The 23,671-nt window shown below is 46.1% G+C and overlaps 1 protein-coding gene across 6 annotated transcripts in view; it reads left to right on the plus strand.

Moving 5' to 3' along the window:
* The window catches only part of WDR13 (WD repeat domain 13), a 258,747-nt gene that overhangs the window by 47,414 nt on the left and 187,662 nt on the right, over positions 1-23,671 (plus strand). For 2 of the 6 annotated variants that reach the window (XM_069647513.1, XM_069647515.1), the window contains exon 2: positions 19,527-19,773. The exons of 2 other annotated variants lie outside the window; for them this stretch is intronic. In XM_069647513.1, the coding sequence (XP_069503614.1) occupies positions 19,527-19,773 (247 nt within the window). The remainder of the gene's footprint in view (positions 1-19,526; positions 19,774-23,671) is intronic. 2 more of the 6 variants (XM_069647514.1, XM_069647516.1) reach the window with 1 other exon arrangement.

The raw sequence follows: 23,671 nt of genomic DNA on the forward strand, positions 1-23,671 counted from the left end.
CCCTTAAAAAGAAGAGGTAATTATAATCAAAGAGAGACATGACAGAGAAAATCCACTCCCTCTGAACAGAATATTGGTCCCCCTTATTTCCTCGAGACCCAATATAATTTAGCCACCATTTCCCAAAAACACTACAACTCCCATGATCTGTATCCCATCCCATGCTGACAGAAATACTGAGATGATGAGGAAGATAAGGACTGAGGCTAGAAAGACCATCTCTAGCACTTTACAGTGGCCCTGTGCCACTAATGAGGCCAGGCAGGGTCAGGCACTCCTTAATCACATACACCTTCTATACATTAACCATCACGCTGACGATTAAAGGTGTAGTGACAGACACACACTCTACGAAGTATGAAAAGTATCTCCCGGTCAAGAGAAGTGTTTATGAACTTTAAAGTGAACGTAAATCAAAGTGAGAGGTTGCAAGAAAATGAACCGTGATCCCAAAAGCTTAAGGTTTCTGAACTTTATTGCACGTGAGAAAAGCAAAGCCAGAAAGTGAAACTGCAATACTCGAAAGGCATTTCACGAGACAGGCTCGAGCCCGGCAGAGGGGAAACCTATAGTGCCACTGGGTTGGTGTTTTGTATAAAAGCGTGGGTAAGGGATCCACAAGAGAAAGGACAGGTGCGACCCCGGCAGAGGGAAGCCTGTAATTGAATTGTATTCTTGATTTGTGCAAAAACTTGGGGAAGGGAACCCAAAGAAAGAGGAGGCTCGAGCCAGACAGAGGGAAACCTTCATTGTAAACTGTGATACATGAGAAAGACTTACAGAGTGTGATATTTAAGAAAAGGAGAGACTCGAGCCCGACTGAGGGATGTCCGATTGTGAAAGGAGGAGACCCGGACTTGAGTGAGAGAAACCTGAGGGATCTAATTGAACTGTGAGCTGTTGAAAGACCTGACACGCTCCTAGGGCGTACCTGCAAGCCAAGGTATGGCACCTGAAAGAACTGTGTCACTCACCTATCCTTACCACATATCCCGAGACCCCGTGCTTTGAACGTGGGGAAGGGAGGTGTAGCCAGTTCATAGAAGCCATTCTGACATTTATTTTTGAAACACTATTTTCCTTTGCAAACATCTCTTTTCACATCATTGAGACCGAGGGCAAGGTTAGGTTTCTTTAGTATAGGCCCCTTTTTGTTTTGACAATACTGACTAGGACTGTTTTCATTTAGTTGATGGTCGAGATTACTCCCATTTTTAGCTATAAGGCCAGGCAGGAAGTCTCCAACCCTTTAGGAAGATATTAATAAAGGTTTTTGAAAACTTACATCACGTGTGTCTAACTATTGATACCATGCCTTCCTCACATTGCACTTGCCCATTCTGAATGCTCACAAGTCCTAATAGGATCGCCCCTCTCCTATTCATCATTTTTTTTCTTTTTGCCTTTGTTCCCATGTTCCCTCCCTTTTGCCTTGTGGGCGCTTTGAAACACAATTTGTTGATGTATACGTGCCTTACAAATGCACAATAAATAAATAAAATCAATATTCCTCTTCCAAAAAACTGTCTAATAACCACTACCAACCTACTGATATTCTCCTCCACCAACCTTTCTATTCTCACCAATGTTCTCCAGCTCCTTCCCCAACTGCCTCCTTCCTTTCTGACACCAACATCCTCCAAATTCCCTCCAACCGTCACCCTGCTGGTCTCGCAATACCTCTTTTCTCCCCTCCAATCTCTTTTCTCCTTTCTACTTCCTTTGTGTACTCTCTGCGCTCGCCATTCTGCTCCTATCCTAACGCCTCTCTCTGGCTCCTTCCACACCCTACCAGAATGAGCTTCTGGGCAAGCTATTATGTTATAAGGCTTTTGATCCACCTTGTAGCCTCTCTCTGGTGAAAGGAGATGCAGGTGTGTTAGCTGAGATGGGGACTCTTTCGTGGGCTTTGTTTATAGCCCTTACGTGGGTCTTTGGTTTACCCCCCCCCGCCTATCCTCCCCCCCCCCCCCCCCCCCCAGTGGTCCCGCCTCAGCCTGCAACACAGGTTCTGCCTTCCATCCTGTCTGGTGAATGGGGATTGTGAGAAACCAAAGGGTGTCTCACCTACTAGTCCCCGCGGATCTCTCGGTCAGGTGGCCAGGGCTCGGCCATCGCATTTGGATCCAGACCCTCGGGGTGGACCAGTGCGAGAGGATCTTCAGTGAGTGGTCTTCAGGTAGTGCGGGTGAGGCGACCAATGGTGAGACGCAGTATTCCCCCCCCTTTCCCGTACACCTAACGCATCCTATTTTGGAGGATTCTGTGATGTCTCAACTTCCTCACACCCTCTTTCCACACAAACACTGGGCAGAGGAAGAGAGTGATTGAGACTAAAGATTTTAACCCTTACATACCGCATTGGATATGTTCTGCTAATCTGGTCAGGCAAAGTCAGGCACTTAACTTTAAGTGCATTGCATAGATCTGATACCAATTAGCTCTCCTCACACGGATAAAGGGGAGAACATAGAGAAACACTCTGAGCAAGGTAGAACACGAATAAGAGCAGAACTTCTGGGGCGAAGACGGACCGAGGGACAAGAGCAACCGGTCAAGCATCCCAGGAGCTCCCTGCAGGAGGTTGTGGCCTCCAAAAGGCAGCACAAGACATGTGGAGAAGGCTATACCCCAGACAAGATGGCTGCATTGTGTTTCAACGATGCCAGCGAATCTCCCGGGTGAACGGCAGAGTTGGGGAGGCGAGGCCAGGCCTGTGGTGCTAACCTTGACTCGTGAATTGGAAAACTATAAAGACTAGACGGAAACACTCACATCCGGTGAGTTGGCAAACGACTTGAAAAACCAGTGTGTGTTAAGGGAAGATTGAAGTGCAACATTATATTGCACAGTTGAAGGCTACATGCGTGTGGATAAGACGCAAAGGAAGACAGAGCTGTGAATTAACTTTGAAGTAAGGATAGCTGTGGAACCAGCGATACTGAGTAACAGAGTGGTTCGGCGAAAGCAAGTAGCCCACTCTAAAGTCTCTGTGAAAGGTGAAATGTTTGTAGCGATTAAGTGAAGGAACTGTAAAAGCAAAGTGATCAGAACTAACCCGAGAGAAAGGGAGAGCGTAAAAAGGTGAACGTTGAACTTTGATGCTTATGACATAAAACTACCCAGACCAAGGAGCACAGGGGCAAACAATACAAGAGTGTTGAACTGAGGTAAGTTGAAGTGGTCCTGCAGAGGTCTGTAAAGAAAGCCACGCACATTTGAAAGGCTTCGACATCAGGAAACGGTCTGAGCCCGACTGAGGGCGACAGGAAGTGTGATAAATTAGGGGAAGGGAACCCCTAAAGGATGTGAATCAGGCTTGGGGAAGGGAGCCCCTGCAAGTTTTGTTGAACTTTTTGTTTTGAAAGTTCTGAGCCCGACGTGAACTTTTTGTTGAACTGTGTTTTGAAAGCTGGAAAGAGACTTTAACGTGGAAGGCCAGGCAGGCCTTGATCCACGTTTTGAACTGCCTTTGTGTTAAGAATCTGAGCCAGAGTGTGTCATCCTGCCGACTGGGACCGCCTTACTCCGTGCTGTCTAACGTGGGGAGGAGAGCTAGCGTGGGGAGGAGAGCTTACTCAGCCACATGTATTCTATGTTTGAACACTGTTTTCCTTTGCATACACATTCTCCTTTACACATTTGTGTACAAGAGATAGGGTAGGCATTAGGTTTTGTTAGTATAGGCTATTTTGATTTGACAGATTTAACTAGAATAGTTTTCTTTATTATTTGATGGTCGAGACTACTCCCATCCTAGTTATAGGACAAAGTAGGAGTTTTTCCAAACCCAGAAACTTTAATAAAGGTTTTACAAGTGGTACATGTTGTGTTAGTTAGTGTCATACTTGTGATACCATGCCTTTCCTACATGATGCAGGTGGGTTTAACTCTGACAGCTTGAGTAGAGATTCCCTGGTGAGCGTCACCCATGAGGGTGAATTACAATTTTGATGTGAGAATGTGGGCTGGCTAGTACCTCCTCCTTGGCAGTAATTAATCTGTTGTTCTACCCTGGCCAGGCCCCCAGGGTGGAATCCTATAGCCTATTTGCTCTCAACTGTGTGAGAATGGAGGCCTTGTACGATGGCTGGTTTGGCTGCTGTCAAGTTTCCCCCTCTAACCAAGGTCTCACTGTAGATTTATAGGGGATTCCTCCACCCACTTGAAGGGAGCCATGCATAAGGGCCTTGTTAGTTCTGTGAGACTGCAATTTCCTGACTCCCTTAACGGGGCAAAAGTGCCTGTGGTGACAATATGACAGGCCCCATGTCTTCTGCATGTGCTATGTTGTGGATAGTCAGGAGATCTTCCTCATACCATCCACCAACAAGGTTGGGCAGGGAACTTCATCACAATAGTGCTATTGTAGAGGAAAGTATTTGGCTCAGAATTTAGAATAGAATGAGAGCACTCTGATCACTCCAGCAGATTGTTCCTGGGTTTAGTAATAACTGCTTCTCTCAATGGCAGGAGTAATTGCTGGCTTCTAGTGCCTCATGGCAGACTGCTGCCAACTTTGGGGCCAGGATCTCTCCGAAATAGTATTACATTCCACAGGTAGCCCATCGCTACCCATGGCACAGATTGCCGCAAACACCTCTTGTGAAACAAATCTGTACATATTACTTCAGACTTCTGTTCCCCATCTACAAGCAGCTGATTTATGTACACGTTCAGCACACTATTCATAGCATCTCACATTTTGATTGACTCACCAGCTGATGATCTGATTGTTTGTATTATGTGCCTACTGTCTTGGGGGCTCATGACGAGTTTGCCGGTATATGGAAAAGTGGCGTAATACCGGTTACAGACACTTTTTACTGTGTTGGCAAATTATGAGTAGCCGGTAACATCGTCAACAGTTATACTGCTGTCGGGCACACCGGCGCTGGTATCACCGGCAATGGAATACAAGACTATGGTACCTTGGCTGACGGTACTACCAGCAAAACGGTATTACCGGCTGATCATTAGTTGGGAAAACGGCAGTAATACAGCTAAATCCTGCCGGTAATACAGGCAAAAACATGACAGAGAAACAGCCATCTGCAAACTGAAGGTAAATGCCCAAAGGTGAGTAAAAACAGGCCCCAAGTGCGCCCAATCAACCCAGGTGTATGCAGTGCATACATGAAGGGTACATGAGGGCCACACCCGCACACCAAAAACACACATCCAATACCACCATTTTGCCACTGGTCTGTGCGACGGTGAGCATGCAGCTGTTAAGGTTGGACACTGACCTGCAGGAGGACCATCACAGGGAGCATGCAGCAGAGGAGGATGAGAAGGCTGGTGACGAGGAGGAGATGGCAGGCAAGGAGAGCACTCCAACACTGGGACAAGGCCTCACCCTGGAACCAAACAGATGGCCAGATGCTAACCCTGTATCACTTCAACTGGGAGACCTTAGTGGAACTACTGACCCTGATCCAGGAGGATATTGGAAGCAGGATCAGCATAGCTATTCCACCGCTGGTGAAGCTGGTTTCGGACCTGCACTTCCTTGCGATGGGCACATTTCAGCACAGTGTCCACGCTGCATGACATCTCACAGCCAGCCTTCCCCATTGTGCTTTGTCAGGTGCTGAAAGCATGCCTGTGCCATGTTGGACGTTTCATCACACTTCCCACCACCCCGGCACCAACGCCAGATTCTACACCATGACACACATGCCCAATGTACTTGGCTCCCTGGATTGCACCCTTGTTGAGTTGGTGGCTTCCTGGGCATCTGAGGCCATAGTCCTGCCAAACAGCATGTTGCCGGGGTACTTGGAGAGGCACAGAGGCCAACTGACCTGGATGTTGGGTGAGTATATGTAAAAATAGACTGACCTTGCTGTGCGAGTGACCTGCAGTTGGGCGGGTGGAGTGGCTCACGTTGTGAATGCATGCCCTGGCATGGCCCTGTACATGCTCGACCCACACGCGAACACCACACATGACAGGCTGCAATCCACAGGAGTAAAACCTGGACCAAGATGCATCAGGAAATGGCCAAGCCATGCACCCCAACAGGCTGGCCTCACACACTGTACTACAGGTACAAGAATGCAACGCCACACATCCCACAACATGCATGGGCTGCAAAGGGGGCCAGGCCAACTAGCGGTGTCTAAAGCATGTCTAGGGCCCCCTCCCCCCCCAAGTGCAAGGGGAAAAGGCAGAAGATGACAGTAAGCGACATGACAATCAGCAAGGCTGAGGTTCATTCCAAGTTGAACCACGCTGTACAAAAATGCACAAGGAGACCATTCTCACTATGGACACAGTCATTCTCTCAAACCTGCCGAGCCCCATTAGCCCCTGTTGCTGGATGAGGGGGCTTGGGTAGTGACTAGGTGTGGGGGCACTGACACCAATGGAACTCCTGGGTAATCGGGAATGTGTAGCGCCAAAGAACACTGTCATGGATGTCATGACATGATGCTGAAAAGCTACCAAGGGACAGCACACTGGCTTTGCATGTACAGAGGACACCGTGGCCATTCACCCAAACATGGACACCACACTGAGGACCTGCACATGACACCCTGTAACACTACATGTACCCATCAAGGCCGATACGTGGGAGCAGTGCACAGGCCCAGACCAACCACCATTCTTCCCCGTCGGGCACAGACCAAGAAAGGCGCCAGTGTCGGCCGTGAGCTGTGAGCAAGACGTGCCAAGTCCAACAGTACACAACCCCTGATTGATACAGCACACATGCAAGGACTTCAATATGAGTTCATATTATGTGAAACGGCACATGAAATGCACAGTGAAACGGTGCACCAACTTTCTGTTGTTACTTGCAACACAGCAGCAGACCGCTGCGGTTCACAACTAAGTTATTAACTTTTGCAGGTGACTCTGGCTACCCCCAAGTCCCCTGGTTGATGACACCACTCAGAAATCCCCAGATGCCACAGGACATGGCATAGAATCTGGCACACGTGAGCACCTTTGGCCTTCTGAATGCATGCTTCCGTTACCTGCACTGCTCCGGAGGTGCGTTGGATGTACAGGCCGGAAAAGGTGGGACAGATAGTCCTCACATGTTGCATGTTCCACAATATGTGTGATATAATATGTTTAAATAGGTATAAAGAATCCCTATTAACATGAAAACATCCTACTCCACCAACGGGGATATAGAAATATGTAATACAATAAAGAGCAAGATGATACGTGTTGTTTACTTGCCTCCACCCCCTCACACAAAAACTCTATAAGGTTTTCCAGCATCACTAGTCCTGAAAAAATGGACCGTCTGCTATAACTGATTTACACAAATGTATAACAAGTTTATTATTCAAATAATTTAAACTGAATTTAAACAAAAAACACTACCCTCACCTAACACAGTGTACTAAACATTAAAAAACAAATATAAAACAAATGTAAAACATCAAATAACTTATTTATACGACACAAAAGATATCACATAACACACAAAAAAATCTCAATGTGTCACTAAAACAACAAGCACCCCAACATGTTTCTGTTCTTAACTGCCCAGTTCAGGCGAACATTCTTCAGGGGATAAATTTAAAAGCATCCACTAATCTCTTCCACACCGTGTTGAAAGGGTAGATTCAGGCACCCTAGAGGGTAAAAGGAAAACAAACTCCAAGCCTGTAAAAATAAAGGAAAGGAGAAACCTAATGAGTTCCAAAAAGGGAAGGAAGTACTACAAAATGTAAATGGTGGCATGGCACAGGGATTATGCCACACTCACAAGGGTCCCAAAGGGTACCCGCAGATTTACCTTTAAATGGTGAAACTTCAAAGCACGTCACAGAATATGACAAATTTGCTGGTTTCCCTCCAAATGAGAAATCAATACTTCAACAAAGCGTCACAGTCCGCTAGAGTATCGCCACACCTAAGTAAGACAAAGCCAATAAACAGAGACCACATGCTCTGTTATATCCAGAAATCACACTGGCTTCAATACCATTGCACATAAAATCAAGGCTCCAAATAACAAAGTAAATTACCTCCACAAATGTAGGGATCAAGACTGCAATTCACAATTCAGTAATGAACAAGTTGAAATGGAAACATCCATACGATCAAGCAATATAGTACAGAGTCAATCTGGAAAGCAATGGAAACATAACAGTAAACACCATTTATCTGGCATTACCAAAACCTCAGCTAACATGCCGTCAACATGCACTAGAGGGCAAACAGAAGGGGGTGCTTATATTTCACACACGTGAGGAGACCATGCATTATCTAATGTGTAAAGACAACTACTCAGCGTCCATGCTGTCCAACCTCCACAACGTCAAAGAAACGCGGAAAATGGATAGCCACACAACATGTGTAAAATAAGTGTAAAATAAAATGCCCCAACCACCAAATAATGCAAAAGGTGTCCCGACATGGAGACAATATCATGCACAGAGTCACATCCAAAGGCGAAAAGCTGGTAGCGTGCTCACCTATACACCCAGAGGGGTTTATTCACTCCACTTGCAGCATTCAAACATACTCGGCCAGCACTCGATTCAGAGGAGCCATGGCTGCTGCACAATCTCAAAGCATCTATGGTTGCGCAGCAACACAAAGAAAGGACTCTGTTAAAGCGTCTATGGTTGTGCAGCAGCACAAAAAAAGGACTCAACTTCTCGAAGTTAATCAGGAGTACAACAACCAAGGGGGCCATATTGGAACAGACCCAGGATCAACTGGTGTAGAGGAGTTTAGTGGACACTCAGCGCATCAAAAAGATGTAAATTGCACTAGCTTCATCAATTGAACTAAAAACCAAATTGTTTACCAAAATTGGGTGCCCACATGGTATATGCATCACACAATGTCCAAAATTATATTTGGCTAACCAAATGCCAATCAATGCTTTCATTGAGCCCTAGCACATTGCTTTGTAATTTGAAAATTATTTTTTGCTCTAAATACAATAATTTTCGATCTGTTTCAATTTTGGTATGTCCATGCACCTTTTTCAAAATCAGCCATGTGAAGTCATTGAAACCATGTTTCTTTTCAATAAAATGTTTCACAAGAGGGGCAGTTATCACTTGATTCTTGATACAGCTGCGATGTTCCACCATTCGAACTTTACATTGCCTATTTGTTTTTCCCACATAATGTAGGCCACATGGACAGGTGATCAAATATACAACATTAGCTGTGTTACAATTCGTCATTTCAATGAAGGCCCACTTAACATCAGGTAGAATTTGCAATAATCTAGTTTCTTTTGTTTGTCCACACATGCTGCAATTCCCACATGGAAAATGTCCTTTTACTTCAGGCAAACCCCACAGTCTAGTTTGCCTAACTTGTGGTATCTGCATTTCTGTCACATCATTTCTGATCAAAATATTTCGTAAATTCTGGCTTTTTCTAAAAGCCACTAGGGGAGGCAACACTTCTTTACCACGATATATTTTCTTCCAAGTTTTCATCACAATATTTTTGATTTTGTAGGACAAATTTGAGAAAGTATTAACAAATACAGTGCCAATCTTTTTAATTGGCCTACTACTTTTCTCCAAAAGTGCCTCACGATTGTTATTGTAAGCTCTTTTTGAGGCATTTCTTATAACTCTAGGCGGATAGCCTTTGGCCAACAACTTGTTGGTCAATATATCCGCACTTCGGGCAAAATCATCTTTAAGACTACTATTGCGCTTCAGCCTCAAAAATTGTCCAAATGGCAAATTGTTCTTTAAATGTTTAGCATGGTGGCTATTGAAGTGCAATAAAGAGTTCTTATCAGTAGTCTTGTTATAAGGCTTCACTTTTAAAGAACCATTGTGATGGAAAATGGTGATGTCTAGAAAATGAGTCTCACAATCACATATAGACCCAGTGAATTTCAGAAACCGATTTTGTTGGTTAAGCCATGTCACAAAACAATCTGCCTCTTCTCTTGAGCCATCCCATATGATCAGTATATCATCTATATACCTCAGCCACTTCCTCAAATGATTGCTGAAAGGGTTGGTGGCTGGGTATATTACTGCCTATGTGTGTTCAGCGCAACATTCCCCCGCCCACCGATGAGGACATGCCACCCCCAGAGGAGGACGACACAGTGCTTGCGGGAGTTTTGGGGGCACGCACTGAGCAGGCCGAGGCCAGGGAAGGGCGTCTGGCTCAGCAGGAATTGATTGAAACACCAACTCGCAGGACATTGTTTGCACATCTGTATAAAGTCAATTGTCCAATTAAACACTTTGACACAATAAAATGTTTCCTGGTATTGTTCAGGGTTTAATGGAATTTGTGTGTTAAGGGGATTCGAACTTCACAGGAGATCAACCCCCCCCCTCCTCAACTCCCCTCCATGACTCCCCTCCCCGGCACCCCTCCCTCGGTCTCCTCCCAGGTACACCTTCAATTCACCCTTCCAGTGTCCGACAGTAATTTCCTGCCTCTCTTTGTCATGGGTGCCTTCTCGTGCCCTTTGGCTGTGAGGTGGTGCTCTAAGTGGTGCATTGAGGTGCTTGGCAAGGAACCCTCAGTGGGTGTTGCTGAGGTGGAGGGATGTGGCCCCTGGGCCTGGATGATCTGCAGGGACAACTGGATGGCTGGCCTGGTGTTTTGCCTCTGCAGAGACCGTGCTGGACTCGCTGTGCTCCCGCACCCTCTGTCTCAGGGCCACCATGGCGGCGGTGGCATGCCCAAGTGACCGTGCGATCCTGCAGGTAGACCCCTGCAGGCACTCGCACATGGGCTGCATTTCGCAAAGCTGCTTGCCTGCAAGTGCCTCTATGGAAGCCTGATGCCGCTCTATTGCCTCCAGCCTCGCATGTACTGCTGTGTGTTGGTTGCAGGCAGTGGTGGCAGGTAGCATGGGCTCTGTGGTTGCTCAGGGCTGAAACATGGGGACAATTCAGCCATGTTGTGCACCTCCTCCTCCCCCTCTTCCTCATTGGTAGATGGTAAATGGGCCCTGCCACAATGTTCCCGGGGCTGTGAATCACGTGTCGGGGATAAGGGTGTGCTGGTACCCTGACGACTGTGCACCACTGCTGGGACGGCCATGGTTTGTGGCATGGGAGTGGTGGCTGCAGTGTCACCCGCCTGGCTGCTGGTGGGGTCACTCAGCACCACCATAGAGTTTGGGTGTTGTCCAGGATGGTCGATGGAGTCTCCATTGTGGCCTTGGGTTGTAGTCGAGGGTGTGTTAGTGGTGTCAGCCTTGTCGTCCTGCTCTGCTGACTGCTATCTCTGGAAAGGGATTTGGCCTAATGAGGGGTGGTGCAAGCTGCGGTTCCTGCACTGGAGGGTCCTGCCTCGTCACTGTCTGTGGACTGTGTACCTGTCAGGAATAAAATGGCATTTATTAATTTATTGGGTATTTATAAAGCGCCTATACAGCAAATGGTGTTTCAAGGCGCCACAAGTATAACAAAGAACGGTCCTACTAAGCCTCAATCAGATTGTACAAGTGCAGTAACAAGAAGTGCAGCAGGGCTGGGGGGGGTGGGAGGGGGTTGCAGGTAAGGGCGTGATGCCATAATGCAAGGTCGGAAGGGAAGTGTAGGTTGGAGTGGGAAGTGTAGGTCATGGAGAGCACGCAAATGCAGGAGGGAGTTGGAGGGGGGCGCTGTCTAGGTAAGTGCTAATGGGAGACCAGGTGGACAAGTGCCAGGGGAATGCAGGGAGTGCAGGGAATGAAGGTCCAAATGCTAAGTGCGAGGACAGGGCTGGACCGGGCTCAGTAGGGGTAGGCTCCCCCAGGCTAGTATAGAGGGAGGGAGTCCAGAAAGGCAATTGCAGGTATGAGGAGAGGGGGTGGGGGTCAGTGGAGACCGAGGTGCTGGGGTAGACTGGGCGACGAGGGCCTTATGCCATGTAAGACTCAGAGGGAACCAGGCAGCCAGTCAGCATGCGTCAGAGGGGGACATTAGTAGGGGAGGGGGAGAGGGAAGGAAGAAGAGAAAAGGAGGGTCTTGAGAAGCTTCCGGAACTTAAGGAGATCCAGCTGAAGCCTGAGAGAGGCAGGGAGGCTTCTGTGGAAGAGAGAGAGCTATCCCTCACTCTCTGCTTGGAATAGTGTTTGATCTGTAGAGAGTTGGAGCTAGAAGACTGAAAGGGCTCTAGCAGGGAGGTATTTAGGGAAAGAGAGTTGGATGTAGCGGGGTCCCAGTCCCCAGAAAGCCTTGTGGAGGATGTAGAGGGTCTTGAATTTGATCCTCGCAACAATTTGGAGCCAGTGGAGAGATTTTAGGGCTGGTGAGTATTCATGTCACCTTGTGTGATCTCACAGTGCATTTGATGTGGTGGCCATGTGGTGTCACATTTGCTGGGGGACACTTGCACATGATCACTGTATCCACGTGTACATGGGGTCTGTTGGACTCCCCTGCATCACCATGTATGCCAGCTCCGACTTCCTCAATGCCCTCTGGGTGGAGGATGGAGCTTGCTATCTCCTTGCATGGCGTTAGTTTGAGGGGCCGCCTCCAGTTGCTGCAGTATCCCTCTTGAGTCTGGCAATTAGACTGTGCTCCCTCCTCACCTTTAGGTCATCCCACCGCTTGTGGCAGTCTCTGGCAGTGCGGGGTACATCGCCCACTGTTGTCACCCATGACATGATCTCCCCCCACATGTCTTCCTTTGGCCACTGGTCTTGCTCTGCCTGGGTCAAAAACAGGTATTCTGGGTGCTCCACAACAGCATCAGCAAGTGCTGTAAGTTCAGCCTCTGTAAATTTAGGCTGGCGCGTGTCAGGGAGGCCTGACCATACACTAGCCTCGAGCAACCACCATCAAAGGCTCTGCGATGAATCCTACGGATCCCTCACTGAAACCCTTCCTAAAGTCCCCTCCCAGGTGGCCACGGAAAGGCAGATGCTTCCTGGTCGTGAACCTGGGGGTGGTGTTCTGCGGCAGGATCACCTGGGAGGAGACGAGGCCCAGGGTTGAGGAGATCTTGTGGGATGAGACACAGTATTTGTCGCAAAAGCCTTTCTGAGTTACCAAAACAGGCAATGGTGTATTGTCATTAGTGCCTGACCTACATGTAAAATCTGTAACTCTGAGTACAAGTGCTGTTAAAATCTAAACAATCCTTACCAGGAAGATCCTTCAGGGTATTTCAGGATAAACACCTGCCTTGAATAAATTGCCTTCCACTGTAACACTGAATTCTAAAGGTTCACATTTAAATAACTTAAAGGGACGTAAATCTACCTTTAAAGTGAAACAAATACCTAAAAGAATTAACTTTAACGGGGACTACAAGTCCCATTATCCCATGAATACTGAGACGAGGAAGAAGACTGAAGAGGCAGGCTGTAGCAAGAGTCAGGCAATGAAGCCTAATAGCCCACACCTGAAGAAACCTGCGAGGCATAAAAGACACGCTTAGGTTCAGGCAATTGGAAGGAGCTGGAACTGCGACTTGAGTACGTGCAGTTGTAGCACAAGCAGAGAGCAAAAAGCACAGTGCTGGAAAACCAAGCAGAAGTTGGAGAACCGAAGGCACGCTGGAACATGGATGCAGCAGATTTCAACTGCTTGTTCTGAACGTGTCCTGCTCCCTCAAACTCTGAACTGCAGAGTCTGTGCAGCTGAAGACGTGCAGAGCGGCTTTCTTTCCCCATGTGAGCCTGATTGCTGTGGTTGCTGTGCAGGAAATGGGTCATGAGACCGAGGCGAAGAGCTGTGGGCGAGTTGCGGGTCTCAGGATCTCTCCTTGAATGAGTGACCAGATCAGAGTCACCTGAGTAGAGGAAGGTTGTGGGTCCCTATGAAGCCAGAAGCAGTAGAAGTTGTGGCAGAAGTCGAGGAAGCTGTGCAACCTGCAGAACAAGGACTGCAGAAGCTGGTGAGTTAACCCCAGCATTCTGATTCCTTGCACAAACATTTTCGGCAAAAGTATCCAGTTTCCTATTCATTCGCGTATATTTAGAAGCGAGCTAAAGTTTGTAATGGATTCACATGCTCATGAATATTCCCTGTCGTCAGGCTGGGAATCCTTGGCAAAAGAAAAAACGGTTTCACTTTCACTTTAAAACTGTATTTCTCCTCTAAACCAATCACTGTCCTCTGGGTTATACTGTCCCCATCCAATGACAGTCCTCTCCCCAAGCTGAACCCCTGGTGACATCTTCAGATTTCTACTGCATGCTTCAGTGTTTGGAGTCCTTAAGTTGTTCTCCGGGCTCATTTTGTGTTTTATCCAAAATAGTTAGAATTTTGACCGATTTTTGCTTAATTATCTTCGAGAGGCCGGCAGCAGGGATCCGCTACCAGCAAAGATCTTCCTCCACCATCAGATCGTCATCCAAGTTTCGAGAATGCCCGGCCTTAGGCCTTCTTCGCGCCTTTCAACCCTGAGTGAAGAGAAGAAGGGAAGTGGAAGCCTCTTCAAACTCTGCGTGAGGTGTGGATTAAGGAATGTCTTTGTGGAAGATCGGCATCATAAATGCTTATATGGCCTGCATCCAGACCACGATGAGGAGGTGCCGAGGCTGTCAGCATGGCTCAAGTCGAGCAAGGCCACTGACTCAGCTGCGGGACAGAGTCGAGCCTCATCTAGGACCAGCCGTTCAGAGGAGCAAACTCCCTCTGGGAGGAGGCCGATACCCTTTGAGGACGGCCCGCTTGCGGGGGTTCAAGAGAAGGCCGAGCTGTGTGCCGGTGGGTTCGCCGCTGATGCGGGTCCAGAGTCAGGCAAAAGGCTATAGCCATCGCCATCACCATCGGCCTCTATGTTGAGCCTACCATCGAGAAGTCCCGAAACACGGCAAAACTGTTTGTCTGCAGATAAGCCAACGAAGGACAAGTCCGGAGTGGACTCGTCAAAGAACTTGCAGCATGCCAGGTCAATGGAGACGACGATTGCACCGTTGACAAAAGCGGCAATGAGCTCAAAAACGGCATGTGCGATAGCACTGAAAGAGACTGGGTGTGCAATGGAGGTGGCGGCCACTCCACGGGTGTCCATACCCACGAGGCAAGATACGGCTGCAGAAGCAGAGACAAAGGCGGGGGCCACTCCGGGGTCAGGAATGGATCTCACGACCCTACACTCACTGTTCACCGAAAAACAGCAGAGGATGCCTCCCAGGACCTACGCCTTCACAGGACACGCAGGAGCCTCTGAGGCTAAGCTTGCACCTGTGAAAGAAGAAGGCCAAAGGGGGCGTTCGTCCTCGCCATCATCCGACTCGCACACGGACACAGACGTAGCCGCCAGGGGCACCAACGAGGATGACTGGGAGACGCCCCACGCATGAGCCCCGTAGGGCCTCCCCACCCTGCAAAGTTGGATCCTTTTATTTCATCATATCAAGGGCCTTGTAACTGTTTCAGCTACCCCCCGAGGAGACCAATGAAAAAGGCTTCCTATACCAACGGCGCAAGTTTAGAAGAAAGACAATCCTGTCTGTTCCCTACCTGGACGACATCTGGGAGGAAGGCCTGATGCTAATGAAAAACCTCAGTACGGATCCGACCAAGTGGGACAAGCTGGAGAAAAGTACAGAGTCCCATATTCAGCCCCCAGGTGCTTTAGGTCACACAAATTGTAGGCTCTAGCAAACTCTGAAAGCAATCAGGGTAGTCTCATATTTGAAAAGACAGTGAAAAATTGTAAAAAGTTATTTTATTTGGCAAAAACAAAAGCATGTAAATAATACATGAACACCTAAACATGTAGATACATATATTTGATAAATGTTTGATAATCAAAAACACACAACTAAAGTTTTACTTCAAACTTTTAAAGCAAGATTTGTGTGACACCCCTGTGGTGCACCTTGATGAATACATTATTACTTGAACCAATTGTTAACTGAGTTTACAACAGTATGGACCCTATTGTTTGAGTATTGAAGTTCTACGTGGCATGTACGAAAGTTTTGGGAAAACTTCTCAGTTGTTTGTCAACTTTGGACCTGTAAATCAAGGAAAGGCCTTGTTGAAGGCTTCCATCTCCAGGTGGCTCTCCGGCCTCATCATGCACTGTCATCGACCGGCTAGCAGGCCGCTGCCAGGCCGGCCATGAGCCCACTCCACCAGAGCCATCGCAGCAACAACAGCATTTCTCTCTGATGCGCCCATGCTTGACCTCTGCACGGCTGCTACGTGGAGGTCCATGCACACCTTGACGAGGTTCTACTGCTTCGACAGGGATCCCAGGAAGGAGTCCTGAGTCAGACAAGCAGTGATACGCAACCAGTTTGTTTAAGGTGAGTTTGCTCCAGAGGTGAGTGTTTATTGCTTCTTTTGAGCCTTGCCACCTCCCGTGGTTGTGTATTTATACTGCTGTTTAATCGTTATTCATGAGCATGTGAATCCATAACAGACCCCATGCTGGTCAAGGTTGAAGTTACTTACCTGTTACTATTGTCCTCCAGCATAGGTTTAGCATGAATTCAGAACCATGCTGGAAAACAATAGTTAAAGGTAAGTAGCTGAAACCTTGTTTGTCAAAAGCTTAATAATGCAATAATGGAAAAGTAGTACTCCCCTGTATTGGGGAGTTCCTTTCTACTCGTGTGAAGAGCAAACACTGCTAAAAACCATTGTTAAAACATTATAAAGGAGTGGTTGTGTGTCTCTCACTAAGAAGAGTGAACGTTACGAAAGCCATTTACTAAATAGCTAACGTTGACAAGACCATTTTTAAGACTTGTAACCTTTTGAAAAATACATTAAGAAGTGGTCGCGGGTGCCTAATTGTGTTTTCCAAAGGAAGACTGAACTCTATCCTTTATTTCTCGTGGCATACCTTCCTTATTAAAGCAGTTTAACACTGTATCTACAATAGAAGAGAAAAGCAAGCATTGGCCAAGCCAAGAGTCTCCCCATACTAAAAGTGGAAATAACCAGAGCCAAAAAATAATCTCATTATTATTGTGAAGCCAATAACAGTTCAGCCTTGCCTGAGCTACAAGTGTGCAAGCCTTACCTGAAGCCAAGAGATTGGCACCAAGGCTTCTGGGTAATTATCTGGCTAACATTGGCAACAATTATAATTAATAAAGAGGTACAAGCAAAGCTGGGGAAGGGAATCTTTGCTGCTCGTTTAAAATACTGATGTTGTCGTGGTTGTAGACAAATAAGAGAGCTAAAGAGGCTGCTTTTTTGAAGAGATATTCAGAGGAAAAGTGGCATGCCTGGTTGAAGGTGTTGCAGTGCCTTAACGTGACTCTTGTCTATAACTGTCTTGAAATACAAAGTACTTTGGCATATCAGGTTGTCCGTACTTTCACAATGTCAGTAGTTCTGGTGAAGTGGAATGCCATGAGGTCAAGGGGAATATCCTCATGGTAATCTGTGGCAGAAGTGAAGTTGTTCAAGTAGAAGTAACAGAGCTGAGAAGTCATCCTGACAAATATACCTATTGTGAATTGTAACCTGAATAGATGAATCGTTACTGTGTAACAAGACGTTTGTTCCATTACAATTCTAGAAGTGTTTCCTTTTGAACTGTATCAAGTCTTCTTGGAAACCTGGAAGTGGTAAAAAAACATTGTGGCTGAGAATAACATTGATGCTATTTTCAGGCACTGGAATGTTTTTTTCGTTAGAAGAATAACTTTTGCTGTTGGAACTGTGGCTGATACATCTTTACCTAATAGTGACTTTTCAAAAACCGAACTGAGACTTTGCTAATTTCCTTATACGTTTTTCTTTTTGATGAACATTGAAGCTCAATACACCTTGAATTCTGGGGAAGGGAGAGCATCCAGGTTGTAAAAGGTTCTCGAGACATTGTGAATACCACTGTTGATGTTATTTGAATTGCCATATATTTTCTTTTGTATTTGATGTTTAGTGTGAGGGCCACTACTCCTGTGTTAGTGTTTCCTCTTAGTTTGATTAGTTGGGGAAACCCACAGTAGAGTAGGGAAAGTGAGGCATTTTGATATTTCTACCTTAATAAAATGGTATGTTTTGAACAATCGTCATCATCCAGACAGTTGTCTGCTTTGCATTGCTGACCCCTCACAGCTCCCACCCAGCAGGTCTGGAGCCTTCCATACCCCTTATTAGCTTTGAAATCTGAAGTAATGTCTCTTTTCAGCCCCTCATAGAAGCCACAGTTTCTGAGAAAATCAACATTTAGCCTCCGTAGTAGAATTGAAAGACATACATGATACCATGCAAAATACCCTTGGGTGGGGAGAGTGATTTTAAATCTGAGCCACTTATTGGAATTTAATAAAATTGTGAAAATGTGGTCAATCTATCAACGTATAGCCAATTCCTTTTTGAAGACCATGCTCATCAGAGCAATAAGGGTAGTCCCTGGTGGGTACCTACTGTGTAACCTCCATACAAATAATAATTGAAGCTATGTTGATGGTTCTTGTAATTCCTTCTCAGAGAGCTCTTGGATTCCTAGCTGGCCTTTACCTGTCCTGCAACTTACTCATTGTGCAATTAACCACCCTCAGCCGAGATTATTTGACCCAGACATGAAAAGCAGTGGGATATAACGTCTAAGAAAAAACGCTGTTTTGTTTTGATTTGGTCAGTAAATATCAATACATTCAAGGAACCTAAAAGAAAAACAAATACGCCATGAATCTAGGTCTACCCGGGACCACAGCAGTCACTCCCTTCAAAATATCCCATAATTTAAGCCAAGGACATTTCACATTTGAATGTTCAGTTCATCCATAGAACAATTTCAAACCAGATTTCCCTTGTCTCAAGTCGTCATAATGAATACATTTACTAATAAACACTCCCAATATACCATGCACCGAACTTCCACCCAGAGTGGGCCAAAACGAATAAACTCCATTACGAGTACAGACCACATATCTGCAACATACTGTATGAGCTACCCACCTTAACCTGCACCAGACCTCCATTGATAAACAGATATAGAGTGCCATCACAAGTGTGCTGGGACAGTCCCATGCAGACTGTCTAATAGTTTATGCGCTCACTCAGCCTATTCCCTGATGTACCAATCCTGCATCTAAAGGATAAAATGGCATGAGCAGCATTGTACCCCTTTGGGAAATATTGTCACCTGTAATTGCTCAGACTGAAATAACGAGGCGGGGGGAATGTGTAACCGTAATTACCTGCACCTGGAGCAATATAAATAACCATACATACCCGTAATTATTGGGCTGCACTTGGCTCGTGAGGACTAAAGCAGCTCAGTGTTGAGCCAACCAATGAGGGAATACAAGGAGCCAAGTATTCCGAATCAGTTCAAAGTCTATGGGCTTTCAGGATCCTGGTCCGAGTCTGAGGTGGACCTGTTTACTATGTCAGGAAAAAATGCCTACTGATGTCTGTGATTTACCTATTGTATGTGTGAGAAGCTTGTGCTGCTGCTGCTCAAACTGAGGCTACATTGAGGGCTGTAGTTTGTAATGCTCTGTTAGGCTCCTTTTACCATGTACTAAGTTGAGAAAAACACTAGGTAGTTGACCAAAAACAGATGCAAAAGAATTGTTGAATTTACAATGCATTGCATGCTGCTACTCATGCCGTATTCCAATTTCCTATGCCTGATGCACTCTTGGGGTTTAATCTTTCTCCCCCATCTGTTTCCATGCCACCTTTTTACAGGTACAACGCCTATCGCACACCGAATTACCCGCAGTTTCGCACACAGTACATCCGGCGGCGCAGCCAGCTCTTGAGGGAGAATGCCAAAGCAGGCTATGATCCTCTGGTGCGTAGGCAGTACCTAAAGCTGCGGGCCCAGCTCTTGGCACAGCGTTACGGCCCCCTGTCTGAGCAAAGCAGCTTCAGGGCCTACAGTAACAGCATCCGCAGCAGCCGCACTACTCTAGACCGTATGGAGGTAATCGAGGTGGGCCCATTCCTTAATAAAGTTGGTGCTTTGGTGGTGGGCCCTAGAAGTTCAAATTCCTTTTAATGTGTTTCTTTAATGTCTCTTTCTTTTTTGGAACTTTTCTATTTTTGACCTCCTGTCCTTGCCTGCCTACTCTGCATTTAGTGATGCCCTCTTACAGGTAAGGGCTGTGTTGCTCATGTACAGCAACTGATTTGGCTTATTTTTAGGAGAGAGCTGTTGTACTCTGTTACTAATAATAAATGTTGTAGTGGTCTCCTACAGAAAGGGATTGCAGTGCTGATCTATTGAAAGCAATGGCTGTAGCGGTTGCTGCTTCAATGGGATTTGGGCCTTCATACATGTATGGTCTGCAGTGGTTTTCTACTGCAAGCTATGTGTCCTGTAGTTGAGTGCTGTGATGTGCATCACATCATGGCAATTTGATGACCATCTACATTTAATGGCTTTATATTTGTTGTTTTCTCTAGGTCAAAATGACCCCCGGCTACTCTCTTCTAGGCCCTTAATGGATTATCATTTACAACGCTGAGGCCATTTGCAGACTCACCTCTGCTGCTTCTGCATCACTGATTATACATGAGGGACACCTAAATGGCCACTATGCCAAATGTTGATTTCCCATCATGCACTCATGTTACTGGATTCTCCCAAGCACCTAAAAAACTGCAAACCGCTATTGGCAAAACCAACAGATTGGGTTTTGTATATGCAGACATGATTCCCCATTCATGTATTTGTATAAATATTAGTCATACCCGAAAAGGGCTCTCAGCCAATCAGGTGGCTGAAAATGCAGGTGAGAACATACTGTGTACCACCCGCGACAACCTCCCAAGGCCCTTCCCTGGGTACCGGCATTTTGATTTTGGGAAGGCAACAGAGAGCCTCTCCCTGTTGCCTCCCCCATGCCCTCACCATGACCCAACCCCTCAAAGAAATCTCGGACCCTTCTGTCCCCCCCCCCCCTCTCTACCTACTTACCAGCCCGGATCCTGTGCTCTCTCCCGTACTCGGCACCGCCATGGAAAAAGAAAAAGCATCAAGTCCTTTTCTATTAGCTATGACGGGCCATCTTGTGTTTTTAAAACAATTCATGGGAGATTGGGCTTGCTAATACACACAGAGCCTGTCTTCTAGGGAAAACAAATGAAACTATTCCTCGTCCCCCCTGCATCCCGCCCAGACGGAGCCCTGGGGTGCAAATATCAATCATCCTCTTGTCGATGTCCATGCATAGCTTGTAGCGACCCTAAGACTTCACTGAAGCCTTCGCTGAGGCCCTCGCTTTGATTGGGCCTGCCTAGGCTTGGGCTGTGGGCTGTTACCAGTCATGGATGCCCCCCAATGCAGGAGTGATAGCTATAGTAAGGTTTTCTGAAGTCCTTCAGTGGGGGAGTTCAAGAAGATCAACATTTGTGAGTGGACAGGGTTTCCACCAAGTTACTCTGACAACAGTAATGTGGCAGGAGAGTAGAGGACTGTTAGAAAAGGTACATTCAATGAAGGAAAGTTGACACAGTGTACTTACTGGAAAATATACTCTTTGGTATAAAGTCCAGTGTTGAGCATTGTCTACAGAAGTAAGCAATTTAAATATAACAGACATATTATAAAACAGTATAGGATTCATAAAATCAAGGATGATGCTTCCCAGTATAATTTTGACTACTTGTAAGGCTTTTAGAGGAATGAACTGCATGGATGTATCACATTAAAATTCCTATAAAATCCCAGGCAGCCCTACAGATAAGGGGTATATTGGCCACTTTTACTCTCTAAAAATAGGCAAATACTCCCAAAAAAGAAAATAGAGTACACATACTCCCAACAAAACTATGGGAAAGCGACAAGTAGGACCTTGTGCCCCTGCTTTACCCCCACACAGCTCCATGTATATGTTTGGACTAGTAGTATACATAGTGCCACAGGAAGAACATATTAGTATTACTGCCTGATCCATACAGGTAAACGTGTATCTTTTTAATGAGCATGAAAAAATTATTCCAAAAACATTTGTTTATCACTTAAAACAATTGTACTTGCTTGAAAACTACTCCTATTGGGAATTTGACTTGTTTACTCCCTAAGAAACATTTTACTCCCAACTTTCAAAAATAGGGAGTAACATACTCCCACTTCAAATCTTATCTGCAGCACTGATCAAAGATAAGTAATGGAAATACAGCAAATACTTAAACTGTTTAGAAATGCCAGTAACCAAAGGGTAACAGAGGAACATTCTAAGTTTACACCTGAATATAACTGAATGGATTCAGTGGGAAAAAGCCAAAATCTCACACTCCGTTATAGTGAAAATATAAGTATGTTTGACTTACCTGTCCCAGAAGCGAAAGAGACAGCAACCATCTAGCTGGCGAATCAAGGTGACCTCACCAGAAGAGATCTGGAGCCGAAATCAGCTCATTGAAGGATTCCCTTGTTGTTATGGGGCCCTCAAAGATAGACTGCACACAACCCATAGACCCAACCGAATGGGACAAGCAACAGGATGGAGCTAATTGGACTTGGGGAAGGCTGCCCAGAATGAAGCATGCTGCTCTGAAGGCGAAGGGAGTGCGGGTAACTTGGGGACTTCAGGAGGGTATCAGAGGCTGTGTACACAGAGGAGGTAATTGGCTCCTCATCGTAATTTGATGGCGGGAGCCATTACGTTAGCACTGCAAAGTAAACGGCTGTGCTGCGTCATATTTCCACCATTTGCGCAGCGGAGTGCAAATGTGCAGGGTAAAAGGCGGCAGACACATGTGCACGCCGTCTTTTACCCTTCACTTTTGCACTCTGCCATGCAAAGTGAGTAAATGCAGCAAGCCATGTTCACATGACAAGTAGCATGCACAAGGAATCTCTATGGGGCCTGCCTGCGTTATGGTGGTACATAAAGGAGGTGGACCTCCTAGGGATCTCCAACATTTGTGCCGGCATGAAAATCCATGCCAGCGCAAATGCTGGAGCATTTCTATGGCAGAGAAGAATGAAAGCTGCGTAAAAGCAAGTTGCGTTCCAACTTGCCTCTCTGCTATACAAATGATTGAAAATGTGGCGTGATGAGAATGTAAGACAGTACATTCTTACTCAAGGCTTTTATGCCTTTTATCCACGTTCCCCACAGTAAAAAGTGGGCTCCAGAGCGCCCATCAAAGGAGGCGGTCAGGAAGGTAACAAAGGGCTTGAAATGGTATGAAGTTATTATATCGAATAGAAAACAACTAATGGAATTTTAACGAATGAAAAAACAACAAACGAAAATAACGAATTTTGTAAAAAAAACAAAAAATGTGGTCAGGAGTGGGAATAGTGGTTTTGGGGGTAGGGGAAAAGTGCTACTAAAAAAAGGGAGGGCTTTGGGGGGGATCTCTTCCCACCCCCAAACCCCCCAAACAACAAAAAAGAAATGTGTTATTTTGGTTTTAGTTTTTTATTTGTTAACACTTTGTTGGTTTTTTAATTCAATGAAATGACATGTAACCCTTGAAACAAGGTTGCCCCAGTGCAAAGAGGCTCGCAGGAGTACAGCCAGTAAATCATCAGCAGTATCCTCAGTTGTCTAATTTCTCATCAATCCACATCCTTTCAAAGATTTAGTGGCTGTCTCATCAGGACTGACCAGCCATATTCCATGTTTTCAGGCAAACCCACACAGATGTTTGTTATGGTGTCTGGAAAATTGTCATCCATCTAAGGACAGTTACACAAAGGTGGTCTAAGGTATGCTCTGCAATGAGCAAGTGTAGGCATCAAGACCAATTTGGCCATTCTTCATGGGCCAAAAAGCAAAGAAAGATTACAGAACAAAGTTTAGGATTTTAAAAACTCCTCGGTAGCCCAATAGCAATCAATCCAGTATAGGCAAAAATAAAACATGCAGCTGCCA

This window comes from Ambystoma mexicanum, chromosome 2q, assembly GCF_040938575.1.
Source record: "Ambystoma mexicanum isolate Mex_15411 chromosome 2q, UKY_AmexF1_1, whole genome shotgun sequence".
Classification (NCBI taxonomy): domain Eukaryota; kingdom Metazoa; phylum Chordata; class Amphibia; order Caudata; family Ambystomatidae; genus Ambystoma; species Ambystoma mexicanum.